This window comes from Talpa europaea (assembly GCF_964194135.1).
Source record: "Talpa europaea genome assembly, chromosome: 4".
Classification (NCBI taxonomy): Eukaryota; Metazoa; Chordata; class Mammalia; order Eulipotyphla; family Talpidae; genus Talpa; species Talpa europaea.
Window position 1 is genome coordinate 116,947,513 of NC_140070.1, and position 14,889 is coordinate 116,962,401.

The window sequence follows — 14,889 nt, forward strand, 5'->3', positions numbered from 1 at the left end:
TTATGTTGTCACTCCCTGTTTCCCTGTTGGCTCTGTCAACCAGACTACCCCAAGACTGTTTCTTTTTCCTGGCCTTGGGGGGAGGGGAGTGTGGGACATTATGGAAAAAGCTGTATATGTGACTCATCGGGTAGGTTCTTAAAACTCTGAAGGGAGAGGGGTCAAAACAGGGGAGAGAAGAGCACAAGGGACTGTGGTGATGATGGGTGCGATGGTGGTGGGAGAACTATGGACACTACACCTGAGGGGAGAAACCAAATACTGTCCAAAAATTAACTATGTAAGAAAATAAATATAAAAGATAACACCCCCCCCCTCAAATCTGTATCACTCTTAGGTGGCAAAGAAACACAGCATGATGTTTGGAAATACAATTCTTCCATCAACAAATGGATTCAAATTGAGTATTTGAATATAGGCCGCTGGAGGCATAAGATGGTGGTGTTGGGAGGCAAGGTGTATGTGATCGGAGGTTTTGACGGTCTGCAGAGGATCAACAATGTGGAGACATATGACCCCTTCCACAACTGCTGGTCAGAGGTAAGGGAGATGACTTCTGTGAGACACTGTATTACTACTTCAAAGTTTTCAAAAAAGGTGTACCCCCATGTAAGTACCATTGACTTTTAACAACAGGGGTTTGAACTACACGGTTTCACTTATAGGGGGACTCTTTTTCTATCTGTAGGCTCCACGTGGATGAATTCTACCAACTACCAGTGTGGATTGGTTGAATGCCCCCATGTGGAACCAGCATATATGAATGGACCACTAGAACATGCGGGAATTTTCAATTGCAGAGCTTAAATCCCCACCCCTTTGTTCAAGGGTCAAATGCACATGGCTCTAAGTTCTCTCTGCTTCCATTGAGAAACTTTTCAGTGGCTCTGAGTTCCCTCCTCGTAAGGCCACTGCTTCAGATTGCTGACCAGGTCACAGAAGTGACTTCCTTCCAGGTGGGGAAGCTCTGTATGGCCACCTATCCTACCCTGGCCAGAACCCGGGCTCTGGAGGGGAGGCTTGGTGCTAACCTTGGTTCATGCCTTTACCCAGAGTCTGTCTCCTCAGATGCTGCCTGCCCTTGTCTTCTCCACAATGGGCACACAGGATCTGTCAATTAGTCTGTGGAAGCCAGAGCCATTTGGTAGTGTTTAGAAGTCAGCCCTTACTTATAAGCCTATTAGCCATGAGCCCTTTACATGCAGCTTACGAGACTTTAGCAAAGCAGCCTCGGTACATAGCACACTCAGGAAAAGGCAAAGGGCTGCTGGTCAGGTTACAGGGCAGGGAGAGGGGCACCCCAGATCCCACAAACCTGCCTGCCCTAAATAGGTTCTGCCATCGGCCGCATCAACACGAAACATATGAGACTTTAATGGGAAGGAACTTTAATACAACTAGGAAACAATACAGGAAAGGCAAAGAATATAGTTTCTAGGGCCTCCCCGGTGGCGCAGCGGTTGAGCGCTGGGTTGCAAAGCTGCCCGCAGCCTCTGCAGCGCCAGTTCGATCCCCGGCTGCTCCCCGGCCACCGGAGGAGGGTCCCACATGGCGCGCAGACCTCTCCTGCCGCCCGCTGCTCCCCTCAGCAGTGTACTTCGGTCCTTCTGCCTGCTCTGCTCCCAGCTCTGGCTCTGGTGAATTCTCTCACCCTCCCGCGCTTCTGACTGTACCCAGTGCTTGTATAAATAATAAATAAATCTTTAAAAAAAAAAAGAATATAGTTTCTAAATCAGGCACCCAAAGTTACCTGTCCCCTCGTGGGTAAAAGTCCACCCAAGCAGGATTGGCCCAGAATAAGGCCCCAAAGCCTGCTACAAGTCTAAAGCATCTTCCAGTGGGGACCCACAGACAAGTCTGGAAGGAAAAGAGCAAAATCAAAATCAAGACAAAACCTGCCATTGTCACCTCCCTACGGGTCTCTCACCACATCTGTGTCACCCAGTCCACGACCAAAAGGCAAGTGTAGTTTCTTCACGTGTCTCTAGGCTCCATGCGCCTCCTCCAGGTCTCCTTCTGGCTCCATCCTGCTGCCTTCCCTCCTCAGTCTCCTCTGCAGCTTCTTCTTTCCCTGCTCAGCTCCACCTTCCCTTGGGTGGGACAGGGAACCTGGAACCTCCCCCTTTCCTGGGGACCACCCTGTTACAGGCACAGGGCATCAGTGTCACAAGGTAAATAAGCCCTGGAGATCTGCCATAAGCACTATGCCCACAGATGACAATACTGTGTTTTACACTTAAATTTAAGAGGGTAGATTTCATTTTAAGCGTCCTTACACAATAAAATGAAACCTTTTTAGAAGTAATGTGATCTCACTTCTTGTGTCTCCAGGTTATTTGCAATCTCAAATGATCTTTCTCCTTATCAACGGGCTCATGTTAATGGGCAAGAGGCTCTTGGGAGTCCCCATTAGTTCCCAGGGGCTCACAGGGGAGAAGCACAGGTCTAACTTGATCACACAATCTCCATGTTACTCAGGGTGGGGGCATGTGCTCACCCATGGCCACCTGAAACCCTCACTCCAGTTTTTCCTTCCTGGATATAAACACTAAGGGTAATGCCCTGCACATAGTAGGCACTCAGTAATATTTTTTGAATGAAGGAATATGAATATGCATGTTTGAGAAAACATTTTCCTCCAACATTGACTGGCTTTGTTGGGGTTTTGTAGAGTTGCAGGGTCCTTGGGTTCACTCTGGGAAAGGTTTCACCAGAGCTCCCATTTCAGCGGTACGCGGCGAATTTCCCAGGCGAGTTTCTCCATGAGGCAGAGACATTAGTTATATTTAAAGAGCAGGTTTAGGGCCTCCCCGGTGGCTCAGCGATTGAGCGCTGGGTTGCGAAGCTGCCCGCGCCTCTGCGGCGCCGGTTCGATCCCCGGCTGCTCCCCGGCCACCGGAGGAGGGTCCCACATGGCGCGCAGACCTCTCCTGCCGTGCGCTGCTCCCCTCAGCAGTGTACTTCGGTCCTTCTGCCTGCTCTGCTCCCCGCTCTGGCTCTGGTGAATTCTCTCACCCTCCCGCGCTTCTGACTGTACCCAGTGCTTGTATAAACAAAAAACAAAACAAACAAATAAATAAATAAAACATGCTTCTATAAAAAAAAATAAAAAAATTAAAGAGCAGGTTTATTAGGGAAAAGGAAAAGGACAGGTTCTGCTAAGAGAGGCCTGCATGGTTGCAGGCGGGCGGCCTTGAGGAGAGTGGCTTCCGCTGAGGGAGGTCAGTGAAGAGAAGTCCCGACATGGTACAGGTCATGGGCAGCCAGAAAGCTGCTGCCCTACAGAGGGAGAGAGTTGGTGAAAAGAGGCACCTGCATAGTCACAGGTGGGCAGTGGGAGTGCTGCCCCGAGCCTGTGCAGAGACTGCACTGATAGAGTCCTCTTCTCTCTGGGAGAGGTCACTCCTCTGTGGAGTGGCCTGTTTGGTGCTGATTTGGGATAACTAGGCAAAACCAGGAAGGGACCAGAGATTCCAGGGTGGGCCCAATCTCCATATCTTTACCTTCAGGCCTGTGCTTCACTTCCTGTAGCATCTGATCCTGCTTGGGTCTCATGCCTTGTGATAAGGCTCTGGTGCCTGAGGGTCATGACCTCTACAACTGGGTTAATGGTCATGTTATTCCCCTCGACCCCCTTGTGTGACTCCTTGTGTGAGTCAGGTTTTAGTCTTGTAAGGCCTCCTTTCCAGTTTTTTCTATTCTTGTCCTCCATCAGTTTCATCTGTATGGGCATTTATTCTTGTGCCTCCTCTATCCCTGAGAGCTTGACTTAGAGAAACAGGCTAGAAATCTCCATCACACACCTGTGCTAGGCTGGTCTGAGCCTGGAGGAGGATGGAATGTGTGCTTTGATCTTCTCTCTGTCTCAAGGAGTGACAGATCTTTTAACTCTAGGCAAAGGATGCAGAGGCTTGTGTCCCCTGATTCCTGGCCTTGCTTCTATTAGTGCAGGGGTCTGGGTATTTGACTGACTGCTTTTTCTGGTGCCTGTGCCTCTGCAGGCTGCACCCCTCCTCGTCCATGTCAGCTCCTTCGCAGCCACAAGCCATAAGAAGAAGCTCTATGTGATAGGGGGAGGACCCAATGGGAAACTGGCAACTGACAAGACTCAGTGTTACGACCCTTCAACCAATAAGTGGAATTTAAAGTCGCCCATGCCAGTGGAAGCTAAATGCATCAATGCAGTGAGTTTCCGGGACCGCATCTATGTTGTTGGTAAGTGAACAAATAGCTTGTCTGAGATTCCCCCACCCTTGTAGCCCTGAGGGTAGAGCAGACAGGGCTCTCCCGAAAATAAGGAATTCCTGAATGATGTGGGTGGGGTTGAAAGGGAAGAAAGATAAATTGGGCGGACTCCAGGTTTCACAGGATTTACCTTGGCAGTCCTGGAGGCAGAATCAGCCTCCATTTCTGAGACAAAGCAGACTGACACTGGGGAGAAACCGTAGTTGCTACAGAAACCAAGTTGTGTTGTAAACATTAGCAAATGGATAGAAATTGAAATGTACACGTTAGTGCCCAATAAATAGTAGCTATTGCTATTTATTATTTTGTATTAATGGTGATTTTACACTTACCACTTGTTTTCAGGATTCTGAAAAATTGCCTTTAGAAGAAAATCCTCACTAGTCAGACCATCACAGTTAGTGTGTATTTTTTTTTTTTGTACTTACTTATTTTTATTTGCAACATTCCAATCTTAGCAGAAAGGGACACATTAGCAACAAGATCACATTGATATTTTTCAAAGGAGTTTCTGGGATTATTAAGCACTCAGTTTATTCCCTTTCACAGCAAAAAGATAAAGATATTGAATGTTGTTTAAAACAATGACATTACAGCATATGAGGTTATCAAATGTCCACAAAACCATTTAATTGCCCCAGCTTATCATTCTTTTTCAGATAGAAAAAGTATATGATGTAGAAGAACCTCGACAGTAAGAGTTAGAACAAAAGCATTTTTCATTGACTCCTGACTTAGATACGACTTCTAAGCTACTTTCCTTAGAAAATAAAAATCTCACGATGTGATGTGACTTTAGAAAAGAAATCTACAACCTCTGATTTGGAACTAGTTTACAGAAAATCTGAATTGGAAAGGGCAGGTGAACTACCAGATTATTTCTTGAAGTTTGTTTGAGCATCTCATAGAAATGTGCCCCTTATGCAAATTTTGTAGTTGCCCCACACCTGAAGTACCTCCTTTCTTCTCTACTCCAGGGGATATTCCTAGCGTTGGAAAGTACATCTGTTTTCTGTGGAATTTCCCCCATCTACCCCTGCAAACAAGCAAACCTACTACACGACACATTAAGGTTGATGGATTACAATCCTGAATACTTGTTAGGATCACCTAGGGAGTTTTTACAAAAATAGAGGTAGCTAGGCTTCATTCCAGGCCAATCAAATCAGAATACTCTGCTCTGACAAACAGGACAAGGTGTTTTTAAATATGCAGCCAGTATTGCATATTGCAATCTACTGATAAAGGAGATGCTGAAATTAAATAACTTCAGTGAATGAGCGCTAATCAGAGAAGGCTTCCTGGAGGCAATATAGAGGAACAGATTAAGGATAATCCTTGCCTTCTCTCCCTTGCCTCAGGTTTCCTGTGTTTGTGGTCAGTCACATGTCTGCCCCAGGTCATGCTCAGACTACAAAGACATGCCACCACCTCTAGTCACTGCCATGTTTTGCCACTTCTGTTATCAGGTGTTCCGCCCTGAGCCTTATGCCCCCGTTCTTCTGATGTCTTATGACCAACTACTGTCCATGCTTATGGTTGCAGATCAGAGCTGGGGTCCTGAGCTGAGTGTCTCTGGTGCACCAGGCAGTGTTTCTTCTAGGGAGCAGTCTTAGGGTGCTTTTGTGCATCCATGGTAAGGCAGGTGTCCTTTGGAGCCCAGTTAGCATCTGGCTACAGAATTGGAAGGGGGCTGTGAAGTGTTTCCAGCACTCCCTGGCAGAGTGATCCCCTCTGGCTTTCTGGACAGTCATCAGTCTACTTTCTCTGGGCAAGATGGTTCTCAATTAAACCAGCAGGAGGGGGTTAGCCGTTCAAGGGGGAAGAAACGGGAACAAGAGTGAGATGTCCTCTGTCTTTCCCTCCTCCCAGGTGGGGCCATGCGGGCCCTGTACGCCTACACGCCTCTGGAGGACAGCTGGTGCCTGGTGACCCAGCTCAGCCATGAGCGGGCCAGCTGTGGCATCGCGCCCTGCAACAACCGGCTCTACATCACAGGGGGCCGGGACGAGAAGAATGAGGTCATCGCCACCGTGCTGTGCTGGGACCCTGAGGCCCAGAAGCTGACAGAGGAGTGTGTCCTGCCCCGGGGGGTGTCGCACCACGGCAGTGTCACCATCAGGAAGTCGTACACACACATCCGGAGGATTGTGCCAGGCGCCGTGTCTGTCTGACCCTGGAGCCCAGCGCCAGCCACTTGGGGAGCTGGGCAGCTGGGGGAGACTGTCCTACTTCTCACCGTCCACCCCCGTTCAGACTGCAGGCTGAGCTTGAGTTTTAAATTCCCAGTGATTCCACCCCTTGGAGGGGCTGCTTGGAAGCCACACTTTGGGGATACTTGAGACCAGCCAGGATGTTTTCATGACCTACCTCAGGAGGGAAGAAATGATATTTTACCCAAAAAACCTACAAAAACATGTCTTATGCCAAGCCTTTTTGCATATCATTTCATTTTACTGGTGCAGTGACATGCTGACAGTGTTATAGGGCAGCCCCAATACAAAACGGGGTGCCTGACTCTGGGTCCTCACCCGCACGCTTAAAAGGACTTATCAATGCTCTACTGCAGGCACACGCGAAAGGTTTATTTACAAGGGAAGGGCAAATGAGGAAATGTACAGCTCAGGGAGAAAAGTGGGAGACAAAGTTTTAAATGAGTCCTACCCGATCCTCCGATCTGGAATCCCAAATGGCACTGGCCGCGAGCCACCAGCCGTGAAGCCAGGAGGCAAGCGACAGCGAGCCACCCCAAGGCCCACGTGTCTGGTTTTTATACCCAACCTGGCTGCTTAACTCCACCCTCAGGTCCCAGCCACCTTCCCTTTGGTGGTGACGGGATTTGTCTTTCCCAATGTCTTGATGGCTTTGGTCTGGAGTGGGGGTGGGGTCCACAAAGCCTGTATGGGATTAGCTCAGGATATTATCACCCTTATTTTACAAGTGAGGAAACCAAGTTTCAGAGAGGCATCTTGATTTACCCCATGTCACTTAGAGTACAAGTGGTTAAGCTAGGAGTCTAAATGCAGATTTTTCGGTTTCAAAATCAGGGCCCTTTCTGTCTTGCTGTCTACTCCAAGGCAGGAAAAAGGCAAACAGCTGGCTCAGTTTTGTTCTGGCAAGTTCTTTAAAGGATTCACTCAGCAAAACACGGAAATCAAGGTGTTTCTTTTTCCTCTGCTTTTCTTTTTTTCCCTTATTTTGAAGCCATGTGGAATCCACAGTGTTGGAACCTTGGTTGCTCAAATGGTAGAACTATGTAGAAGCTGTCATTCTGTGAGACTGGAGAAACTGTGGTCTGGAGAGATGGGCCTGGAAGACTGCTTACTTCAAGAGATAAGACTTCTATTCTCTCACATCAAAAACTTCTATTTTTATGATCACAGGAGACCCATTTTGGACTAGAACTGTCTTTGCCAGGCAGAATTGTGCCTTCAGCACTGTCTAGTAACCTGGCCTCTTAATGTCCAGTGGTTGTACTGCGATGTTTAAAAGAGATTTCCAGAGACTCAAAATACGGTTTTGTAAAAAAATGTAAACATGCTAACTCTGCAGGCCACTGCAGGAATTGTTACAGGGCAGCCCCGATACAAAACGGGGTGCCTGACTATGGGTCCTCACCCGCGCGCTTAAAAGGACTTATCAATGCTATACTGCAGGCACATGCAAAAGGTTAATAAAAGGTTTATTTACAAGGGAAGGGCAAATGAGGAAATGTACAACTCAGGGAGAAAAGTGGGAGATAAAGTTTTAAATGCGTCCTACCCGATCCTCCGATCTGGAATCTCAAATGGCACTCAGAGCTGGCCGCGAGCCACCAGCCGTGAAGCCAGGAGGCAGGAGAGAGAGAGACCCCAAGGCCCACGTGTTTGGTTTTATACCACCCCTGGCTGCTTAACTCCACCTTTAGGTCCCAGCCACCTTCCCTTTGGTGGTGACAGGATTTGTCTTTCCCAATGTCCTGATGGCTTTGGTCTGGAGTGGGGGTGGGGTCCACAAAGCCTGCCTGGAATTAGCTCAGGACATCCTTTCCCCCTGACAGAATGACTGACTCTTCTTGATGGTAAACTTTCTACTTTTTAGCCAGTGATTTGGGTCCTGGTCCCTGAGACACCATCCTCCTGAAATCTTAATTTTCAGGGTCCTTTTAAGGCCTTCCAAATGGCTTTTGGATCAGGTTGATACAATTTTTCTCAAAGAACGGAGTTTGTCCTTCACCATGAGAGACAGAGCTTTGCAGTGAGCTCACTGGAAATGTATTCTAATACCCCAGCTGGGGAAGCAGATTAAGAGACCCTGTTAAATAGGCTGTATTTAAAAGGCAACAACAATGGTAACAGCATAGTAACTGCATTATTCAGTGTGCTTTATTTTCATCATGTGATTTCAAATCTCTTTACCGAGCTGTATCCCATGTCAGTTGTGTCATACTATGCTTGTCTTCCTCAGTGGTTTGGTAAGAAGAGGTATTAGAACTGATAGTGAACTTAATTTTCTTTTTTAATATTTTATTTTATATAATTCTTTCATCATTTTTCATTTTTGCACAATGTATGCATTTTCATGTTGCTTACATTCCCCATACAATTGTACCCCCCCCACTTATTTTGAGCCTAGTCCTTTCTCTCCCCGCTCCTCCCCTGCCCTCCCCATAGTGTGTCTCTGGTTTATAGTTGCTTGTTTATTTTGATTTTTACTTTGTATTAATTAGTCTTTTTCCTGGTCCGTTATTTAGGTTTTCTAAATTCCTGCTATGAGTGAGACCATCCGGTATTTTCCTTTTTCTTTCTGACATATTTTGCTCAGCATGATCCCTTCTAGCTCCATCCATGTTGCTACAAACTGCATGTGTTTATCTTTTTTGAATGCTGAGTAATATTCCATGGTGTATATGTACCACATCTTCTTGATCCAGTCATATATTTTTGGGCATTTGGGTCATTTCCATAGCTTAGCTATTGTAAACAGTGCTGCTATAAACATAGGGGTGCAGGTGCCCTTTGGAATTAATGTTTCTGTGTCATTTGGGTAAATACCTAGGATTGGAATTTCTGGCTCATATGGAAGCTCTATGTTTAGTAGGTCAAGAAATCTCACACAGCTTTCCATACTGGTTGGACAAGTTTGCACTCCCACTGCAATGCAAGAGAGTTCTTTTTTCCCCACAACCTCGCCAACATTTGTTGTTGCTAGTTTTTTTAATATGTGCCATTCTCACTGGTGTAAGATGGTATCTCATTGTAGTTTTGATTTGCATTTCCCTGGTTACAAGTGATGTTGAACATTTTTTCATATGCCTGTTGGCCATTTGCATTTCCTCTTTGGAGAAGTTTCTTTTTAGCTCTTCTGCCCATTTTTTGACTGGATTATTTTCTTTGTTTTAATTGAGTCTCATCAGCTCTTTGTAGATTTTTGTGATCAGTCCTTTATCATTAGTGTTGTGCGCAAAAATGTTCTCCCAGTTGGTGGGGTTTCCTTTGGTTTTGGTTATTGTCTCTTTTGCTGTGCAGAAGCGCTTTAATTTGATGTAGCTCCAGCTGTTTATCCTTGCCTGATAGTGAACTTAATTTTCATAGGAAAGCTTTGGTTAGAAAAAGCTAAAGTACAAAGCAGATTTAAAAAGACTTGGAAAATTACAGGTGAGATTTCTGCTTAGATCATTGAGGATACATAGAAATGCTAGTTTGTGGGTGAAAAGTTGTGTGCCTTAGGGTCAGTGTGACAGTTTAGCTGCCTACCATGAAACTCAAGGAGGGAAAATGTAAACATATTGGTGGAAAATTTAGAACACATGCATTGCTTACTCGTAAACACTAATGACCGTAAGGAAGCTGTCCATTGGAATAGTTTAATTCAATTCAGCAAATGGTCATGCAGTTCTTTATATTTGTCAAGCCTTATATTTGTCAATAATAGACCTTACCATAGAGACACTCAATATATGGGCCATAGGCCCCTAGCAAATATCATTATTTTTATTTTCATCAAGAAAATGAGATGTGCCTCAGCAGAAAATGAGATGATGTTTCCAGGCCACACCCAATGCTTTATTGCCCTTCCCAGTGGTCCCTTGGGATGCTGGGCACTTTTCAATGATGTGGTCATTGCTTACATGCTTTTCTTTCTTTGAGATCATCTTGAGAAACCATTTATGAGCTACAGGAGAAGTCAGTAGTATTCCAGTATTCTGGAAATAACTCCTAAAGAGGAAATCCAAAGATAACATTGAGGGCATACATAGAGTGTCTCCTCAAAAATAGTGTGGTTGTCATGGTGACCTTTGGTAAGAGCAGTCAGCAAATTCTGAGCCCATCAATCTTATACTGAGAAAGTGAGGATTTAGGGTCTCTGTGTTAGAGACCTGGCTCTAACTGCAGGACCCAAGTTTTAGGACAAGTTCAGAACACCTCAGTCAGGACAAAAGGAAGGTTTCCAAATGCTGTTTCTATCACCAGATATCCAAGTGAATTGTGGAAAAATCTCAGTTAATTGATGTTTAAGAAATAGGAAATCTCCTAATGGCATCAATTAGCAGATAGATATACCTATTAATAAAGTCCAGCATTCTATACTTACAGTTTTTAGGGAAAGAAAAAAGTTCAAGACATTTTTTGGAAACTTTAGATCATCAGGATTTAAGCTTCTAGGCCCTAGCCCAGATGGAAGCTCTTCAAACTAAATTTCATTACCAGATAAACAAATAAAAATGTAGTTTGCAGCAAGTTAACTGTTATAACCCATTACCAGTAGGGGCATGAGGCAGTTTGGTGCCAAATGATCTGGAGACAAGGGGCACAGGGACTCAGACAGGATCATTGTAGGATCTCCTGGTACAACAGACTTTCTCTCCATACAGGTGATGAGACTGCACAGAGCTCCCCAAGGTGGAGGGGAAAAGGGGGTGAAGATGGAAAAGGACCCAGGTCCTAGTCTAAGGACCCAGGACTAGAAATGTCACCAGGGGCCCTGGAGTTTGTGAACATGACTCCATTCTCAAGGGTAAAGAGAGATAAGAAAAAAGGCTGCCAGGCAAGTGGCTTCCAGGAGTCAACTTCTTAGATGTGAGGTCCATGTTAAAGCAGGACTAGCAGTCAGATCCATTTGCTGCAGGCTGCTGGGCTGCTTGGCTGTGTCTCTGATTCTTTTGGATGTAGAGACAATGAGGTCCAGAGACTCTGATGGGATGGAATCTGTAGGGGAGGTTAAGGGACAGCTGCAAGGGTGTTCTAAAGTTCAAGTTCTTCCAACACCAACAGATAAATGTTCTTAGTTTCCATCACATTCTGCTCTCAATGGCTTTAGGAAACACAACTCTCTCTCTCTCAAAGCAAACTGAGCTCTCAGGGAAATGTGAATATCATTAGTTTTTAGCTGTGAAAGTATAGCTTTGTTATTTATAGAAGTCCTTCAATTACTGCTTTTATTTACTTATTCTATTTGATTTTGAAAAAAAGAGAAGTACTCAGGGGAATTTTTAGCGTAAACAAATACTGCTGGAATTTCTTCTTTGAAGTTCTAACTTGGAGTTATAAAATAATGTTTAAAGTCAGATCTCGACGTTATGTCATGTCTTATATTTTGAAGAGTCCACTTTCACAGAAATTCACAAAAAGCTCAGCTATAACTATTGCCAAATTGGTTTTTGCAAGTGAGATTTTGGTTTTTTTAAAGATTTATTTATTTATTTATACAAGCACTGGGTACAGTCAGAAGCACGGGAGGGTGAGAGAATTCACCAGAGTCAGAGCCGAGAGCAGAGCAGGCAGAAGGACCGAAGTACACTGCTGAGGGGAGCAGCAGGCGGCAGGAGAGGTCTGCACGCCATGTGGGACCCTCACCCGGTGGCCGGGGATCGAACTGGTGCTGCAGAGGCTGCGGGCAGCTTCGCTACTCAGCGCTCAACCGCTGTGCCACTGGGGAGGCCCAAGATTTTTTATTTATGGATATTAGTCAACATTTATTAACCAGATCCTTTAAGCATTTTGATTATATTAAGTTGTATTTTTTAATGAACAAACTAAAATATTGTTTATAAGTAAATACACAAAGTTCTTATTTATTTAATAAATGTGTGGAATGGATAAGCATATATTATATACAGTTATTGTATGAATTTTTTTCTTGTTTTTGGTTGATGTAAGTGGTATCTAAATAGAAATTAATTTAGGAAGTGGAAATCTTAAACATGCCAGTTGCCTCAAGAGGGTTACAATAAAATCATAGGATAAGATTAAGCAGGTTGGGCCTCCCTGGTGGCCCAAGGGTTAAGCACCACACTATGAAACAGTCTGCAGCCACTGCAGCATGAGTTTGATCCCTGGCCGGCTAGGGAGCAACCCACATGGTGCAGCAGACCTCTCCTGACTTGCCCGCTGCTCCCCGCAGCAGTGTACTTTGGTCAATCTGCCTGTTCTGTTCCCCATTCTGACTCTGGTGAATCCTCTCACCCCCCACATTGCTGCCCTGTACCCCAGCTCTTATATGCATAAATAAATAAATTTTAAAAAAAAGATTAAACAGGTTTAGTGTAAGTGGCAAAAAGTACAGTTTTCCTTCCCTGGTGCCTCATTTCCTCTTGGAGCAAGTTTTGACATTTGCAAACTGTGTGCATCTCATCCTGCCTGCCCTTACCCCTTCATAGAGGGAGCTTCCTTCTAGGTTTCTGACTTCTGGCCTAACCCCTCAGTCTGCAGCTACCAACTTCATCATATTGTCTCTGAAGCCCTAACTGACCTGTGCTTCTCAGAAGTGTCACATGAAACTTAGCGTATGAGACAGAACACTGTGGTTCTTGACCCTGGAAAGCTTGTCAACACTTTAATTCACTTTGGATTACAGTGTTTTGGATGGCAAAGCTCCTATATAACTGAAAAGGAAAGGCTGAAGCTTTCAAGAAAGGAGGGGTCACATGAATAGCTTTCGATCATTCTCCTCTGGGCCTCTCCAGCAATAGAGATTCTTTCTTCTCTGCCATCAGGATTCTGGATAGAAAACCTTGGGAGTACAGCTCCATCTCACCAGTAGGAAGTATGCTGGATTAATCCTGGGCCAAAGATCACCAGACAGTGCACCAACTCTGAGTCAAAATGGGTTTTTGACTTTAACTTCATTACTGAACCCTCCAATTTTCCTGCTGAGTCTAAGTGGTAATCTGATGCCTGGGCAGATTGACTGGGGCCTGGCATCTACCCTGCTTTCTTGGCCCCTCTATCTGCTCCTGGTGTTCTCTGCTGGCCTGGCATTCCTTGGACCAATCTCTTTTTTGCTGGAGCTGCAGCCTGTACATAGGATCACAGTTCTCCCCCACCTCCTAGAGGCCCATGCCTCATTTGCTGTTCCTGTATGCTGCCACATTCAAGATCCTTGTGCCAAGGACTGCCCTGGTCTGGTACCCCTCCTCCCCAAACTGGCCAGCCTCAGCCTGCCTGCTTACCAATCTCTCTGGTTTTCACTGCATTTTTTGTTTCTAGCACAAGGGATTTTCCTTTTTTCTCGCACAATCAGGTGTCTCCTTTGTTATTAATTCCTGTGTGAGCTTCCTTGCTACCCACGTGTCCCCACCTTTGATAGTCTGAGTTTCTAACCTGCTGCTTTCCCTGGGGTCTCCAAACAAAAAAACCTCATTATCTTCATCTCTTTACTTCTAGCTAGACCAACACCATAGCTTGTCTAGGTTGTTCTAATTTCTGAGACTTGGAGAAAGAGCGAAAGAGGATATGGGACTTCTAGGCTGCAAATTCTGCAGGAAGGAAACTTTCCTGCTTCGTTGGTAAGAATGGCCTTGTTCCTTCAAGTTTGGCTATATATAGGGAAATTCCCAGGGGGACAAAGAGTTGGATCGTGTGGTCCCAAACTCTGGTTCCTATAAGAAGGAAGCTTGGACATGACCCTTCACAGAATATCCCAAAGCACCTAGCACAGACCAGGCTGGAACAGGAAGGAAGCTTCACTGATGACTTACAGAAGATATAGGGAGAGAAGCACAGAAACAACCTTCTGAGGAAGGAGGGTGACAGGCTTTAGCTTTCTCTGAGAAGCAGTGTTCGCCCTTAGGAGGAGGTGGTGTGTGTGTGTGTGTGTGTGTGTGTGTGTGATGTCAAAGATAAACAAAGCTGGATATTAAAGTGTTGAGAATAGACTTTATTCAGTAACTACTAACAGTGAGGGAAAAGGTCTGAGCCACAATCTCATTTATGCAGAGTGACTGGATGATTGAAGGGGAGAATGAGGGAGGATGGAGGAGGAGAGAGTCAGGGTTGGAGTAGAGGCAGGGACGTGGAAATTTACCAAGGGTTGGTCGGTGTAAATGTGATTAGGCTCCCTGTGTCTGCTGGCAGGCAATCATGGCATTAGGATCCTACCCTCCCACAGAGTTGGGAGACAGAGGCCCTATCCTTCCCGAGGATTGCACCTCGGGTGGTAGAGCCTTCGGGTCTTTGGGAAAGATTACTGTGTTGTAGGAGATTTGTACTTGTGTATCTGAAAGGAACAGGGGTAGCTTTCTCAATCATAAGCCTCTTTTGGCAAATGTTCTGAGAAAGTTTGGTGAGGGGCCCCTCCTCAGGTTTTGGCTAGAACAGAGGGTAAATTCTTCTGACAACTCTGGGCTCTTCCTGACAGGATCTCAAGAGGGGTTGGGAGTTCCTT

At 45.5% G+C, this 14,889-nt stretch overlaps 1 protein-coding gene across 3 annotated transcripts in view; it reads left to right on the forward strand.

The window, feature by feature from the left end:
- KLHL6 (kelch like family member 6) overlaps nucleotides 1–6,419 on the forward strand; it is a gene marked incomplete at both ends in the record, with an annotated part of 48,672 nt that extends 42,253 nt beyond the window's left edge. For 2 of the 3 annotated variants that reach the window (XM_084231661.1, XM_084231662.1), the window contains 3 exons: nucleotides 338–540; nucleotides 4,002–4,215; nucleotides 6,118–6,419. In XM_084231661.1, coding sequence (XP_084087787.1) covers nucleotides 338–540; nucleotides 4,002–4,215; nucleotides 6,118–6,419 — 719 coding nt within the window. The remainder of the gene's footprint in view (nucleotides 1–337; nucleotides 541–4,001; nucleotides 4,216–6,117) is intronic. The other variant, XM_084231663.1, reaches the window with a different exon arrangement.
- Nucleotides 6,420–14,889: the final 8,470 nt, after the last annotated feature.